Source organism: Thamnophis sirtalis, unplaced genomic scaffold (assembly GCF_051295495.1).
Source record: "Thamnophis sirtalis isolate CommonGarterSnake01/CBP01778 unplaced genomic scaffold, rThaSir2_p1.2 scaffold_8, whole genome shotgun sequence".
In the NCBI taxonomy this organism is placed as follows: Eukaryota; Metazoa; Chordata; class Lepidosauria; order Squamata; family Natricidae; genus Thamnophis; species Thamnophis sirtalis.
The window spans coordinates 53,283,109-53,298,869 of NW_028261388.1; the positions used below are offsets into that span (position 1 = coordinate 53,283,109).

Sequence of the window (15,761 nt, forward strand, 5' to 3'; positions counted from 1 at the left end):
TTGTCTCCTTTCAACAAACAGCCTGTTTCAGTTTCACCTTCAGCAGAGTCTGATTAGCAAAAGCAGCTGATTGTTGGTTGTATTGGCCTCCCGACAACCAGCTGTTTAAGGCTGCAGGGATTGCCATTGCCTATTGCCACCGCCGATCTTTCCATGTTGAGCCTCCGCATCCCATTTTTGGCCACTTCATGTGCTATTTTTGGCCTCCATGCACCCCATTTTCTGCTCATTCTGATCCCCACCACCTGAAACGGGCAGAAAATGGAGCCCACGGAGGCAACACTAGACAATGGCAATCCCTGCAGCCCGAAACAGCTGATGGTCGGGAGGACGAATCAACCGACAATCAACTGCTTGTGTTAATCAGACTGTGCTGAAAGTGAAACTGAAAGAGGCTGTTTGCTGTTTGCTGCAAGGAGACAAATTGCTGGGAGGCAGAGGCAGATTTTTTTCTTCTTTTCCTTCCCAAAAGCTAGGTGCATCTTATACTTGGAGTGTCTTCTATTCCAAAAAATACAGAATATACTGCTTCATGGTGCTTTACAATCCTCTATAAGCAGTTTACAGGGTCACCATCTTGCCTCCAATGATCTGGGTCCTCATTTTACTGACCATGGAAGGATGGTAGGCTAAATAAACCATGAGTCCTGCCAAGATTGAACTTCTGGCTATCAGCAGTTAGCCTGCGATCCTGCATTTAACTACTGCACCGCCAGGGCTCAGTAGTTAGAATGCAGTTCACGCTTTGTTTTCATTGCCTGAATTACTTCATGTATTTTTGCTTTATATTCATCCCAAAAAGCTCTTGAAAATTCAGCTACCCCTGAAAATCTTCTTTCAGATCTATCAGTTGTTCCGAAACAGAACTAACATTAAAAAATTAAAAGTTTATAACATTAATTCCAATTAGTCTAGTAAATATAATTATGTTGCTGTTACAGCAATGTTAAAACATTACAGTCTAGCTCCCTCATGTGGTCAAACAGCCCCAGTGAATATAAGCTGCAACAAAATATTCTCAAGGAACTTTTATTTAGAGGTAGAAATTGATAAGCATGAGTCATAAAACATCTCTTTCAAACTTCCTTTAATATTTATGGTTATAAAAATGTTCAAAAAGTTCACAAAACATAGCCTTTTGTGATGCTTATTACAAAATTATAGAAACTACTAATATATTCTAGTTCTAATACTATCTAATATCTACTAATATATCCAAGTTCTAATACTAATATCTAAAATTGCCTAGTTCTAATACTATCCACTATCTACAATCTACTAAGTCCTAGTTCTAATACTATCTAATATTTAGTGTCTCATACAGTATATCCTAATTCTAATACCAATATCTATTATCTAATATCGCTTAGTTCTAATACTATCTAATAGCTACTATCTAATATCTTCTAGTTCTAATAATAACATCTGCTATCTAATATCTCCTAGTTCTGATACTATCCATTGTCTGATATCTACTAGTTCTATAGGCTTGACTGGAATCACACAATGCAAGACATGATTTGTGCATCAAGCCTCCTCATAGGGTTTTTTTACTCGACAAAGGTTTTTTTTTTCATTACCCGCCATGCTTAAATTAGAGTTTGGATCACTGCTACTTAAGATGCGGTTTGGACCAAACAGTTTTTCCAAAAGAAGCCTTTTCTTTTCCGGCAATATCTTGGGACAGTTTTCTTCAGTGGGAGTTGAAGGGGTGTCTTTTTGTTTTTCCTTGGGAAATTTGGCAAATGAGGGCTCATAATTGTTGACTGAATCTCCTATAAAGTCAGCTATTTCACTCTGTTGCCTGTTCCATGGTCTTCTACTGCATGTTATCCTTGGACCCGTTGAAGGATATCCCTGATGTAAATTTTGAATGGCCTCTGAAAATACATACTGTTTTTTAGAGGTAGATGGTGTTCTATGCCTTTCTATTCCTGGAGTTAATATGTCACAAACAGCTTCTTTTGCCTCTTTATCTTCTTTGTTTTCCTGTTTTTCCACTGGTTCGGTCTTCAATTCCTTAGCCTCTGCTTTAAGTAGATCCAGCCCTTGCCTTTCTCTCCTGTTCTTGTATCTTTCTATATTTTCATACTGGATATTTTTTTCTACCCAGATATCTTCACTTTGTAATCCTGCAAAAAATGTCATTTCAACAGAAACTATTTAGAAACATTATTATTTGTTAAAGAAAACAACAGTGGCAAAAGTACATTGCAAGTAGTCCTTGACGTATGACCACAATTGAGCCCAAAATTTATGTTATTAAGTGAAACATTTGTTAAGTGAATTTTGCCCCATTTTGTGATTTTTCTCATCACTGTTGTTAAGTGAATAATAACACGGTTGTTAAGTGAATCTGTCTTCCACATTGACTTCGCTTGTCAGAAGGTTGCATAAAAGGATCGTAGGACCCCAGGATCCTGTAATGGTCACAAATATGAACCAATTGACAAGCATATGAATTTTTATGATGTCACCATGGAGATGCTGCACTGGTCATAAGTATGAAAAATAGTCGCAAGTTACTTTTTTCAGTGCCGTTGTGACTTTGAACAGTCACTAAATGAACTGTTGTAAGTCGAGGACTACCTGTATTCTATCTAGTGTTACAAACTATTTAAACTTGCACTTTCAGTTAAAAAAAACAGTCCAAGAAACATGCCACATTCGGTATTTCTTCTGAAGAACAAACATTATTCACAGTAGCACATAGCAGTTATAAAGTAAAGCTTTATACCACTATGTTTTGAGTCCTTCAGCAAAAGGTATGTCTTGTGATGTTTGCAGTTCAATATTTATAGTCATTTATGGTTGTTACCCATGAACGTCCTGTTTGAAATGCTGTCCACTGGTAATTTTTCAGAGAGATGAATTCCTGTTTCTGGAGCAAGTGTTTTAGCCATGGTAACTAATTCTTTCACCTCCATGTTGGTTTTCAATTCCTAAAAGGTCACAGGAAAAAGCATATATCTGTAAGTGGATGTTATCCTTTACATGTATAAGTGATAAAGTGTCATTAAATCTCCATTAATAGCCTCCCTCCCATTTCGTTTTTCTCTGTCTAATAAAGTAACTATCTAAAGTCTCCCAATATTGTATTAACATAGTTTTAAATTATAATCCAAGAGAGGAAAACAGAAATAAATAAATAACTTTATTTTATTTATTTGTTAGATTTATATCTCACTTTTTCTTCAAGACTTCCATATTTCCTCCAATATTTGTTTACAATAGAAACTCCATATTATTTGACTGATAGTCACTAAAGCAAAGTTGCCTATGGTATTGCAAGTGAAAGAGGACTGGAACCTAGAATTCCCTTGAGGTATTCAGCATTTTAGTTAATACCAGAGAATCCACGACCTGTTTGGTTCTTGTTTCAGATGTATCACCTTACCACATTCCTCAATGTCTTCAACAATAACAAAGCTTCTAATGTACTGTCTTCACTAGAAAAGTAATTAACAATTCAGGAAGATATTCAGAGATGTATCTGCCTTGAAAATAGGCATGTTGAACTATATAGCCTGGTCAAACATCATCAGCTGACCCCAGGAAATATTTTGTAACATTTTGTCTTACAATAATTCTATGTCATTAAATTTGCCCAATTTCAATTCCACAGAAGCCATAGGTTCCGGATTTTGGACTATAAGCCCATTTCAGGTACCTTGGTTCAAAAATTGATTGCCCAAGGATGCACTCTTTTGCCCACTGAAAACTTACACAAACAGGAGAACTTTAATAGGATATAGATATCACTCTGATTACCTTCATAAACAGAGTCCACAAGACCTTGTCCAAAAGAAGCACAAAGTTATAAAGAAAGGAAAAGAGGAACCATTCCTGGGAAGACGTGGTAATGGGAAGTATTTTAGAATACTGGAATTATTGGCTTAAAAATTTGTTCTGCTTGTACAATTGAACTATTATTAAAATTACAATTGAAAGATTAAAATAAGATTGATTAGGTGGCAACACTGAAATTTAAGCTGAGAATGCCACCTGCTGACAAAACGAAAATATACAAGTCTGGGAATACTTACATGAAGGATTGTGAAAATATTTAATGGGTTATATCTACTATCACATAACTACTGGAGACTCAAATATGAGAACAAGGAAGTTATTTAATTAAAGTGACCCCTGAATGTTATCTTAGGAGATTGAATCTGTAAAGGGGACGTAAAGTGGCACCTGTTAACTCCTGGGGGTATTTAAACAGAACTGATGGAATACCTATGTGATATAAAGAACTGTGATTAGTGTACTTCTTGAAGGGCAACTTTAGGTCTGAATAAATAGTTCTTGGACTACTGGACAAAAGTTGGATTTTTAGAAAGAAAATAAGATGCTTAACAAGGAAGAAATGAATGGAACTTTGAAGGAGATGGCGTTGATTTTCCAAAGCACAAAGGATATCATGGAGAAAGGATGAAAGATTACAGAAAAAATGGAAAATACTATATGAGGGATGATGAATAAGGATCAAGATGCTCAGAAAAGGGAGGAACTAAAAGAAGAAATGGAGGAAAAGATTGAACCGAAGAACCAGCAAACAAAGGATGAAGATAAGGAAGAGATAATAATAACAAAAGTATCAGTGATTGATGGATTAAACCAGCAGGAAAAATATCTTAAGAGAGTTGAAAAGAGAATTGGAGATACAGGAAGATATCTTTGAAAGGGAGAGAGAGGTTTGGGCAGATATTGTGGAAGCTAAGCAGTGCAAAACGGTAGTGATAGGAGAAACATTTACACTGAATAGCCAAGGAGTTAAATACAGATAAAGATCCAAGAAAGGAATATGGGAGGAAAGTTAAAAAAAAAAAAAGCATAGCAACCAAAGTTGGAAGTGGGCAAGAGACAATGGATGGGAAGGAAAGGAGTTTTCTTTGTTGTTGTTGTTCTGATTTGCTTTCTCCTCCCTTTCTTTCCCTGCATGATTAGAATTTAAGTAGGATAGAAAGAAAACATGTTTTAATAAAAGGGTGACATGATTAAAAGTTAGGCTAGAGATAGGATCAAGAAAAAGGGTGAATATCAGTATATACTTCAATAATCAAATAATGATAGACTATAAAAATATAAATGTGCATTATTATTAGAAATATATAAATTGGTTGAATGTAATAACTTTGATTAATTTTACTAGGCTTATTTGCATCAGGATATATGACACCCAAGTCCCACACTGTTCACACATTAATATGTATATGTAAAACAAAATTAAAAAATTAAGGAAAAAAAGAATGATAAAAGTATTGTTCAGCTGTGCCATACCTCGTGGAAAGTCATTGGACTCACATCAGGCTCAGGCTTCCGAAGAGACGTGGCTTTTAGGCTGATATTTACTTGAATTGCTTTGTTGACTTTAACAACTATGAAAAACCAATAAATAAATAAAGAAACATGACACATTCATGACTGACATTACTGAAAGGCAAGTGGTATTTTACTTACCATACTTGTTTAAGAGATTTAGTACTGATGCTGGTCAGGGGGATGGCTTTATTTACGAACATCATAACTTACAATGGAAATTCTGAGCTGCATTACAGTCATAATTTGAGGACTGTCTATATTGGATAGCAGCAGCATGATGGGAAGATATTAGATAATCCCTTCAGTGGCAAATGCAAGGGGATTATTTCCTACTGCACGGGACCAGGCAAAGATAAACCACTCCTGTATTTCCTTCAAAAATACAGAGGTACACAAAGGAATGAGACCTACACTCTCCTTATTAATTCAGCCTATATGATGAACGTATATGAGGGAGGTGGGATTGGGAAAAAATGAGTATGCCTTTAAATTTGGAGGGAGAAACAGCAATAATGTGATCGTGCGCATGTAGCTCTAGTGAGATGGGCAGCTACGCTATATAAATTAGACAAAAATGTAAATAAATTTGCCTCTTATTAACACTTTTTGCTTCAAAATACATGATTTAACAGCATGGCATGAGGGAATAAAGCAATTTAAGTTCCACATCCAGGCTTACATCCCAAATTAAAAGGCTCCAGAATTCATGAAAATGTAAGTCAGACTATGCCTAGGTATGATTGAACTACGATCTAAATAGCACACAGATACACTAACATCCTGTAGCAAAGGACTTTGAGCTTTCTAAGTAAAGACCCATAAAACTCTTCTCCCCTTATCTCTCACCCCTAGAAAGAATGAGAATAATCCTGTTTAATCAGCACTGATGACTATTAAGTAATGAGCTCACAAAATGCAATATTGCCCTTTTAAAAGAGAAAATAGAGCAAGGATTTGAAATATTTTTTGAGAAGGCAAAGAATTATCATTTTTCCTATTTCACAATATAGTATGAAACAAACTCCATGCTACCTTTTGGAGAAGAACATGAATCGGCTTTCTCTGGATGACCTTTTGGCATCCGGTGCGCATAAATATTTCTGATGCCTACTTCTCGGTCTCTTTCCTAAAGAAATGCATTATTAAATTTATGTTGCTAATATAGTTTATTGCATTAATGTCATTTCTTTAGAGATCATACATTTCACTGCATAACTCCCCCGAGTATTTCATTTTATTTATCTGATTTTAAATATTTGCTCAGGCATAATTTGGCAAATACTTCATTTTCTAAAGATTCTGAAGGATACATATCCCTTTTTTCTGGAACTGTAAAGTTTGTGATCAAGGTTTTTATTTTATTTTTACAATTTATAACTGATTAAATTTGACCTTAGAGGTCTTTCCAAAATGTTTTGACAGAAAATAGTTGTGACATTAACTAAGTATATAGTATTAAATATGTACTATAATTACAATGTAAATATTAACTGGTTTTCAATTTTGTATCAATACAAGCCTTGATTAACATGTTTTCATTTTGGGACACACTTTTCAAATAGTATCTGTTTCTAGAAATGGTAATGTGCATATGGCCTAACATCAAATTAATATATTTCTGCAATCTACAGTTTAGATAGTTAGAGGCGGAAAGAAAGAACCATAGAACAAGATAGGCTTACCTCAAATGAGCATTTAGCGAATAGCATCTTGGATGCCTTCCGTGATAAGAGAAATGTAATTTAAGCTTCTAAATACCTTAAGTTTTTGCTTCAGCGACTGGATTTCTACTCGTAAATTTGCTGTGATTGACTGAGCTTCAATTATCTTTTTTTTCTCAACTGCTAACTGGTGACGAAAAGAAGCAGTGTTCAACGAGAGCTGCTTTTCCAAATCCTAAACACATTAGAAATAAACCATCAATAAGATTATTAAATTTTTACAAACATACAATATTGAATTAGAAATTAGAGGAAGGCAACTGAAAGTTTAGTAAATGTTTCCAAAAAGATGAAAATCCTCAATCTCAGTTATAATACTCACAATTTTTGAAATGGGAATCAGCCTATTTTGAAAGAAAATCTGAGAAAAGAATCTGTGTTATCAAAAATAATGTCATATGATGCTCAAAATCTTTTATGCAAATTAAGGAGAGAAAAATAGATCGAGGTCCAATTATGAGCTACACTATATACTTTTAATTTCTATTAATTGGTGGAAGAAATAACCCTCCCCAATCCTTAAATCAAGATCACTATATTTAAGAAATATAAATAAAAGAACATTAGATATTATTAATCATAACAGTAAAGCATTCGTGCAATCTAACACTGGTGACGAGGATGGGATTGGAAGACAGCTAGGCACAAAAAGAGCTGACATTATAATCAAGCAGTACAATGCAATTGGAGCATCTCGAGCATCAAGTGGCCATTTTAAGCAGCCAGTTCAAATTTCCCTTGACTGAACAAAATGATGATGCATGCCCCTCCAGCTCCTTTTGACCCAGCTACTGAGCACTGGAATTTCTACATGATGCGGTTTGAGTGCTTCATGGAAGCAAACTATCTTCTTGGGCTCTCCGACAACCGAAAAAGAGCCATGTTCCTGAGGTACTGTGGGCCAGAGGTCTTTGACACCACCAAAGCTCTATCCGAGCCAACACCAGTTCAGAATGTCATCTGGTCAGTGTTACAAAATATGTTGAAAACGCACTATACTCCCAAATCTTCTAAATTTGTGCTGCAGCACTAATTTAATCTCCGAAGCCATAGAGAGGGGAAGAGCATAAATCAATATGGTGTGGCACGGCATATTGTGAATTCCATGACTTAAATGAGTTGCTGTTGGACAGAATTATTTGCAGGGTTCTTAACATCAGAAGGCTGCTGGCTAAAACAAACCGCACATTGCAAATTGCATTAGATGAGGCAAGGGCTATAGAGTCCGCAACCAAATCCACTGAGATGCTGCAGAAACACAGCAGCCCCAAAGGCACGTGCAGAACTGTAGAAGTCCATTGTGAGTCTATTGAGCGAGAACTCTCTCACAGCAAGGATGAGGTCTGCCAAATGGGCATGGAAAAGAAAAAAAACAGCACAAGATTTTGAAAGCCGGTTCCCACCTTGCTCCAGCTGTGGGGGAAACCGTCCAAGATCCACTTGCCATTTCCGAGACGCAATCTGTCCATGCCGTGACCGCAGAGGACACCTTGCCCGAGTCTGCAGAAGCAAGTTTCCAGTCACACCACAGCAGAAACCCTCTGCAAACCAGGAGGCACGACCAAGATCACCCAGATCTTGTGGAAGCCCCGGCAGAAGCAAGAAAGAACAGAAGCCACCGATGCATTCCATACAAAAATCTCGCAAGCCAGCATATAAAACCGAGAAACAGGAAGCTGCGAGTCACCATTCTTGTTGAGGTGTTGCCTTGCAGCATGGAGATAGACACTGGGTCACCCTGATCATCATCTCCTGGGCCACAATGAAGAAGGCCATCCCGAATATCAAGAAACACAAGCTAAAGTACCAAGAATTGTGCCTCAGTGACTACCAGGGGAATCGCATCCCCATCTTGGGCCAGGGCATATTCCATGTCCAATACAAGAACTTTAACGGCCTGCTCCCAGTGACAGTTGTAAGTGGCTTCCTTCCAAACCTGCTCGGCTTGGATTGGTTCGAATCCCCGGGCATGGGGGTAAACAGTATCAATGCCGTGAGAGATGACAGTGACAAAGACCTGCTGTGAGAGTTCAAGGATTTCTGCAGCGGTGGTCTTGGCAAGTATGTGGGGATCCCTGTAGCGTTTAGTCTTGACCCCAACATTGCCCTCATTCAGTTTTAATGGGTCGCCAGCTAAGGTCTCCCTTAGATTGGCTGCACCCAAATTATTCTGTTGAGCCACCTAGTGATTCGACCAGCAAACTAAGAACATTTAGCATAGGGGATCAAGTTTACAACCACCACTCTGCTTGGGGTGGGTGGGTGGGGGCACTTTGGATTCCTGCCACAATTGCAGAAATTACCGGACCTTGCTCTTTCAAATTGGAGGTTGAGGACGGGAGAATTTGGAGGCGGCACATTGACCAACTCTGAGGCCGCCTGCTGAATTCCAACTGTAGGCGACCAGAGGTAACTCCTGCACAAGTTAGCCAAAGCCCTACCTAAAAGGAGCAAACATTCACTCCTTCCACAAACTTCTCAAGGCCAAAGGTACCGGAGTACTTATCTGAAAAGGTTGCAGGCCCCCAAACTGGCTCTAGGAACTCCAGCCACGCTTCGAGGAAAGTTCCAGGAGCTTCCACCAAGCGAAGCAAGAGAGGCAATAGGTCTGACCGACTTGACCGAAATCCCAGCACCAACTGAATTGCGCAGGTCAGAGAGAGTCTCTAAAAGACCCGCCTACCTGCACGACTACATCACCAGCCGGATCAGCCCAACTAAGAGGGGAGGGGTGTTACATACTGACAGCCAATATGGTAAGCTCCACCATGGTTCTCTGGTCTAGCAGGAAAATACTTGAAGCCGATTGGCTGAGCCATTTGACAGCTCCCCATAAAAGGGCTAGCTGTCAAATGGAGCAGTGCTGGATTGTACATAGTTACCTTAATAAAGAGCTGTTGCTAGTTACTAAGCCTGAGTCTGTCTCATCCATTCACCCGAACTAACATCAAGGATAAAATTTTGTTCATTTAAATTCTAAGAAAGGCATAATATGCTTTAGGTTTTGCCATGGTATGATGCTAAGTAAGGTAGGTTTAGCCAATATATAGTTTTCTTTAAAAAAAAAACAATTTTTATTTGTTTTGAACAAGGACAAACATAAAAATAAAAAACCCATCTTCCATTACAAATTGTAGAAAATGTGTCAGTTGGTTACAGTATTTCCATACATCTCTTCCATATCAAATCACATATTTTAAATTCACCTATATTCATGTATATCACAATTATCATATCTCAACCTTAATTTGACTATAATTGTTTTTACATCCTTTTATTTATAATATTCAAAATCTAGAATAGGATTATATGATAACATTCCATTAAATCATCCTAAAATCATCCAATCACAATACATCTTTATAACATATTCTAGATAAAACTTTTAAACCTCCTCTCACAATCTCCATATGTTGTTTATATAAAATTTCATATCAAACTAATATATCTATATGTATTATTATCATTATTAATCATTATTTAACTATAGCTATTGTCACTTCATTTTATACATACTACTAATAAACTAAATTTAGTTTAATTTTTTATTATACATTTTTATTGTATCAACCTGTATCTTTCCAGTAATAGTACAGTTTTATATCTCTTGCCATTTGTAGCATTAATGTTCTAGTTACTTTCTTAATAAATCTTGTATAAACTTCTCTTGGCAACATGTTATTCCTTTTGTATCTCAGTTGGAGTGGGGTGGAAGAAAGAGGTGTATGGAGAGTGGAAGAGGTATATTGGGTTTCTATTTTGGGGGGTATTGTTGACAAGAAGAATTGCTGTGATTATTGTTTAAAGTTGTATGGCCCCAGCTATGCACAATATATATGTGACTGTATGAAAATGAAAAATGGAAAATAAAAACATTTTAACCAATAAAATAAATCTTGTATAAACTTCTCTTAGCAACATGTTATTCCTTTCATATCTCATAAAAGCTTGAAACCCAACATCTGTTCTTTCCATTAGCTTATCTTTGGTTATTCCTAGTGTTCTGTCAAGATTTCTCTCCTTATCTCCATCAATTTTTCTCTCTTTTCTCTCTTTTCTTCTTCTGTGCTTTGAAGTCTGGGATAGAGTTCCAATCCATCTATCTCCCCTTTCCATATTCCGCTTTTGCCATTACCAACCATGCTCACTTTGTTGTCAGTATCCACAGTTTTCTTATCTCTTTGCTCATTTTTTCTTCCATCTTTTGAACTCTGTCCTCTCACTTTCTTCATTTGGTAAACATCCTCAGTTTCTCCATCAGATTTTTATGTTTGTATTCCATATTCTCCAATCTCTTTTCAATTCTCTCTGTCACAACTAATAGATTTTGAATTTCAAACATAATTATTTGCAATGTTACAGTTTCTTTTTCTTGCTGAGCCATTCTTTCAATTTTGCAGACACTGCCACTATAGGGTTCAAGGCTATTTTAATAAACTTCAAACAAGTTCATTTATTATCTTTCAAGTCAAAATGTTGTCTTCCCTCCAATAGCTAGTGATAGAACTTCCAAAAGGCACTTGTATAAACAACTTGTGCTCTTCCTACTATCACTGTCAGTAAACAAACTGAAAGAACTTTGAATCTCAAGTGATCAAAGAGAAAGAAGAAAAAACAATGTATCCAGCGTCCAGCCTCTAAGTGGCAGTGAAACTGCTTTTTCTTCTGTTGTTACAACCCCCTTTATAACCCTTCTTGCTCTCTTCTTTATATTCAAAGCTTAAGAAAGAAAAAGAACCCTTGAATGGAGATAAAAAAACTATCCAATCAATCAAATCAAGCATTATAAAAAAGGAGAATTTTAATCCATAGGTATAAGCAAAAGTGAAAAAAGAAGAAGAAAGAATTAATCCATTCAGTTTAAAAAATAGGGAGCCCTTGCAAAAGTTCCATCTGTGAAATAAATTAGAAACTGGATAACACTCTAAGTTCAATGCAGATCAATCTCACCGCCTACAGTCTTCTGTCTTCAATCTTAACTTAACAAATTTTTTTCTTGGGTAGTCTCTTCCTCTAATAATAAAATTTCCTCAATAATTCGACACACTTTATCTTTCCGCTTTCTTCCCGTTCTGGAGCTGTCCAAACTTCAGCAGCTTCATTAGCTGTGTTTCTGTCCCCGGAAAAAAGGGATATTCCTGGATCTTTCATGGACTTTGCAGTGTCCATGAGATCAGCAGGAGAGGCCCTTCTCAATCACCATCTCTGTGGGACAGTTTAGGTCCAAATGGACTGTCCAGTGGCAGAAATTTGACAGTGATCTAGGAGCACCAAGATCGCATGTCGTGTCGTCATGATGTCAGCACCCTCCTCCCAATATATGGTTTTCAATGTGGTAGCTAGGTTCATCAGCCATAGAATATTTCAACTGACTAGTTAAAGCAAGAGTCATTTTCCCAAAACCTCAATTTTCTATAAAACTGAGTCTAATATGAAAAATAAAAGAAAGTGTGAAGAGAAACAAGTTTGGCTCAACATCCATTCAAAACACCCAGGTAGCACTTTACAACATTCATCACTGATCGTATGGTGAAAATAAGATTCATAAGAAATTACCTTAGCTACGATGCCCGTATCAATTTTAATACACAATTACACATGTCTAATTATAAACTTCCCCTTGTTTTCCTACAGTTCTTTTTTTCCAATAATGTTTTTTTATATATCTAGATATTTTGATTGATTGATACAGAAATCTATCATTAAAATCTTCCTCATTGCATAGTTGTGTAGCTTCTGTTTGTGTGTTGGGACTGATAAGAGGTTTGTAAAAAGCTGGCATTATACAGAAAGTTCTGACTGTTTCTATTTTCCTAGAGCTGAGCTGAAGGAAGAAGTCATTGGTAAAAAGTCATACAGTTCCCAGCTGGACAAGCTAGAGACTGTCAGGAAATTAAAGCTGGTCTGGTCACCGTCTATCATGATTAGGTTTTATTGGTAAAGGCTGGGAAAAAGTATTCTACCAATGACGTTTGAAATTATTATCTCTTCCAGCAAATAACAATCCCAAAGAACTGAAGTGTGAAATAAATTCAGCACATCTATGTCTCTAATTGCTGGATAACAATGTAAGAATGAATATGAATGTATTTCCTAATAAAACTGAACTTTGAGGAAGCTGTTCTTGTTTCTAAATTTTGTATGTGTAAAATTGATGTTCCCACTTGAGTAGGTTTTCTGTTAATTTCACTATCAAATGAATCTTGGTGACTTAAGGTTGGTGCCTGTAGAAAATGATCCAAACTGGATGCTGAAGCAAGTCAGCTTAAAGCATTTCTCCATAGGGGTCTCAGAGAGCCCTGCTATGTAGTTCTAAGCAATATATGTTGCATGTTACCTGGGTTTTCTTTTCACTGGCTTCCAATTTTTGGGTAAATGCTGTTAATTTTTGGTGAAGTTCTTCTCTCTCTTCAAGTTTCTTGGACTCAAAAAGTTTCTGCAATACCCGCAAGGCATCTGTTGTTTTTAAGAGCTCTGCATGAACATCTCTCAGCTTCTTGGAAGCCCTGCGCTCTTCTTCCTGAGATAGCTTGAGATGTGCTCTCAGAGTCCGCGCTTCAGTAGACTGTGTGGCCAAAAGATCAGGCAGGTTAATCTCGGCATGTTCGTATTTCTTGATTGCTTTTAAATGCCTAGACTGAAGACGCTTCAAGATATTATTTTCTGTAGTAAAGGTCTTCAATTTATTCTGCAGAAGAGCAGCTTCACTTTTCAGTTGTTTAATTTTATGGTCTCTTGCTGACAATAGTCGGCAAGCCGTCTTATTTTTCCTCCCTGCATCGATGGTATGGTCAGTAATAAATGTGTTCTTCTGCTGAGGTTTATTTTTAGGCAACATTTTGCCTCCTACATGAAAAAAAAAAGATCGCATATAAGATTGAGCAAAGTAAGATTCACATAATTTTACATAAGCCTCAGAGCTAAATGCTCAAATATGTATTCACAGCATAGATTCCCTTCCTTTTAGCTGGGCCTAAAGTTAACAACAGGTTCGGCTGAACCAGGCAGAACCGGCTGAATCCCACCTCTGTCTAAGCTCTCATAATATTAGCTTTCATAAAACATAGCTTCTATACGCAAATAATATGCTGTGACAGTATTTAGATAACCCTAAAATGCATTGACTTCAACTTCTAGAATTCCTCAGCCAGACATGCCTAAAGCAGGATTGCTAGGTCAGTACCCTAACCACTATACAAAACTGCCTAGACAGATGGAGGGATAGATATACCTATGCATACACATACATATACACCATATCCATATAATGATGAAATAGTGTATTTGGCTCAAAAAGAATGAAAGAAATACCATTCAGATTTGCTATACTTCCTGTCTCCTATTTATTGAAATCATGCTACACTGACATCTGTATGATCATAATTGGTGGACTACACCCATCAACATAAAGCCCCTTATATAGAGGGAGATATTACTGACTGAGGGTGTTGAAACCAGTACATTGATATATTAATGAATATATACGTAGAGTTTAAATGTTTTTAACAACATTCATATGACTTCCAAAAATATAGTGTTTATTTTCTACAAGTACAGAAGTGTCAGAGTAGCTCAGCAAAAGTGCAGTTATGGCACGACTGCTTGATTTTCAGCAAAGGCTTGGCTGCCATTAGTTCGGTTGCAATCTGCCAACTACAATTAATGCAGCAGTGTTCAAGGTGACAAATGACCTTCTTACCTTTTGGATGGACATCATTTCTCTTTTTCTTCTCTGGTAATATCCGCTCTTTAGTTTTTTGTTTCTTGGGCAATGGGATGATGTAGCTGCCACTCCCTTCACTTATGGGGTTTTCAGCGGAATCTGAGTGAAAATCTTTGCAATAGTACTTCTGAGAAGTTCCACAGTTGTTCTCCTCTGAACAAATGCTGTCCTTGCTGCCATTGACAGCTCTTCTTGAAGTGTTATCATGAAAGTCACTGGAATAGTTAAACAGAGAACTTCCAGACTGGATGAAACGTAAACTACAGTTACTGTCTTGACTGTTGTTGGTTCTCTTGGTAAGCCTACCTGAAGAATTGCTTGAGCTTCCACTTCTTCTACATTGTCCGCAGGTCTTATCCTCTTGGATAGAATGATGAAGGACTGTATCATCAGAAGCAGATCCAGAAGCCATTATTCCACCAATGACAGGGAAGACGGTCAATTTTACTTTAAATTTCCCAAAGGAAAAAACACTGCAACCAGACAAAGAAAAATGCTTGATGTAAACATTTACTTAAGGCTTGATCTCCTAGGTTTAAAAATTGTGTGTTCTGTTACTGTACCAAAAATGACCTCCACAATTTTGGCCCCTTGCATTATATTATTCACTTCTTGAAGAACTGATGTGTTCACACCAGGACAACTAGACACAAGGATACTTTCCCCCATGCCCTCACTCTTCTAAACAAATAATTCCCACAACACTGTCAAACCATTAAGTAACTCTATTAATATTATTCTTTTCATCTTTCCTATTCCCTATCTCCTTTTCTATTTATGACTATAACTTTGTTGTTTGTACCCTTATGATTTATATTGTTTTATTTAGTGTCCTAATATGGTTTATGTTGCTTATTTAGTATCCAATGACTACCACTAAATGTTGTATCTTATGATTTACATATTATTCACTTCTTGAAGAACTGATGTGTTTATTAATTAATATGCTTTTTCTTAGCATTTTCATTAGCAGAATGCAATGGCTACAGAGC

The 15,761-nt window shown here is 36.8% G+C and overlaps 1 protein-coding gene across 1 annotated transcript; it reads right to left on the bottom strand.

Moving 5' to 3' along the window:
- Positions 1–1,527: 1,527 nt before the first annotated feature.
- On the bottom strand, positions 1,528–15,181 carry LOC106541536 (lebercilin LCA5 like). The gene is made up of 7 exons (XM_087722112.1): positions 14,746–15,181; positions 13,384–13,892; positions 7,084–7,221; positions 6,352–6,451; positions 5,284–5,372; positions 2,819–2,942; positions 1,528–2,132 (listed from the first exon to the last, which is right to left on the bottom strand). Exons 1-7 carry the CDS (start codon positions 15,179–15,181, stop codon positions 1,528–1,530), a joined length of 2,001 nt encoding a protein of 666 aa, XP_087578238.1.
- Between the last annotated feature and the right edge of the window lie 580 nt (positions 15,182–15,761).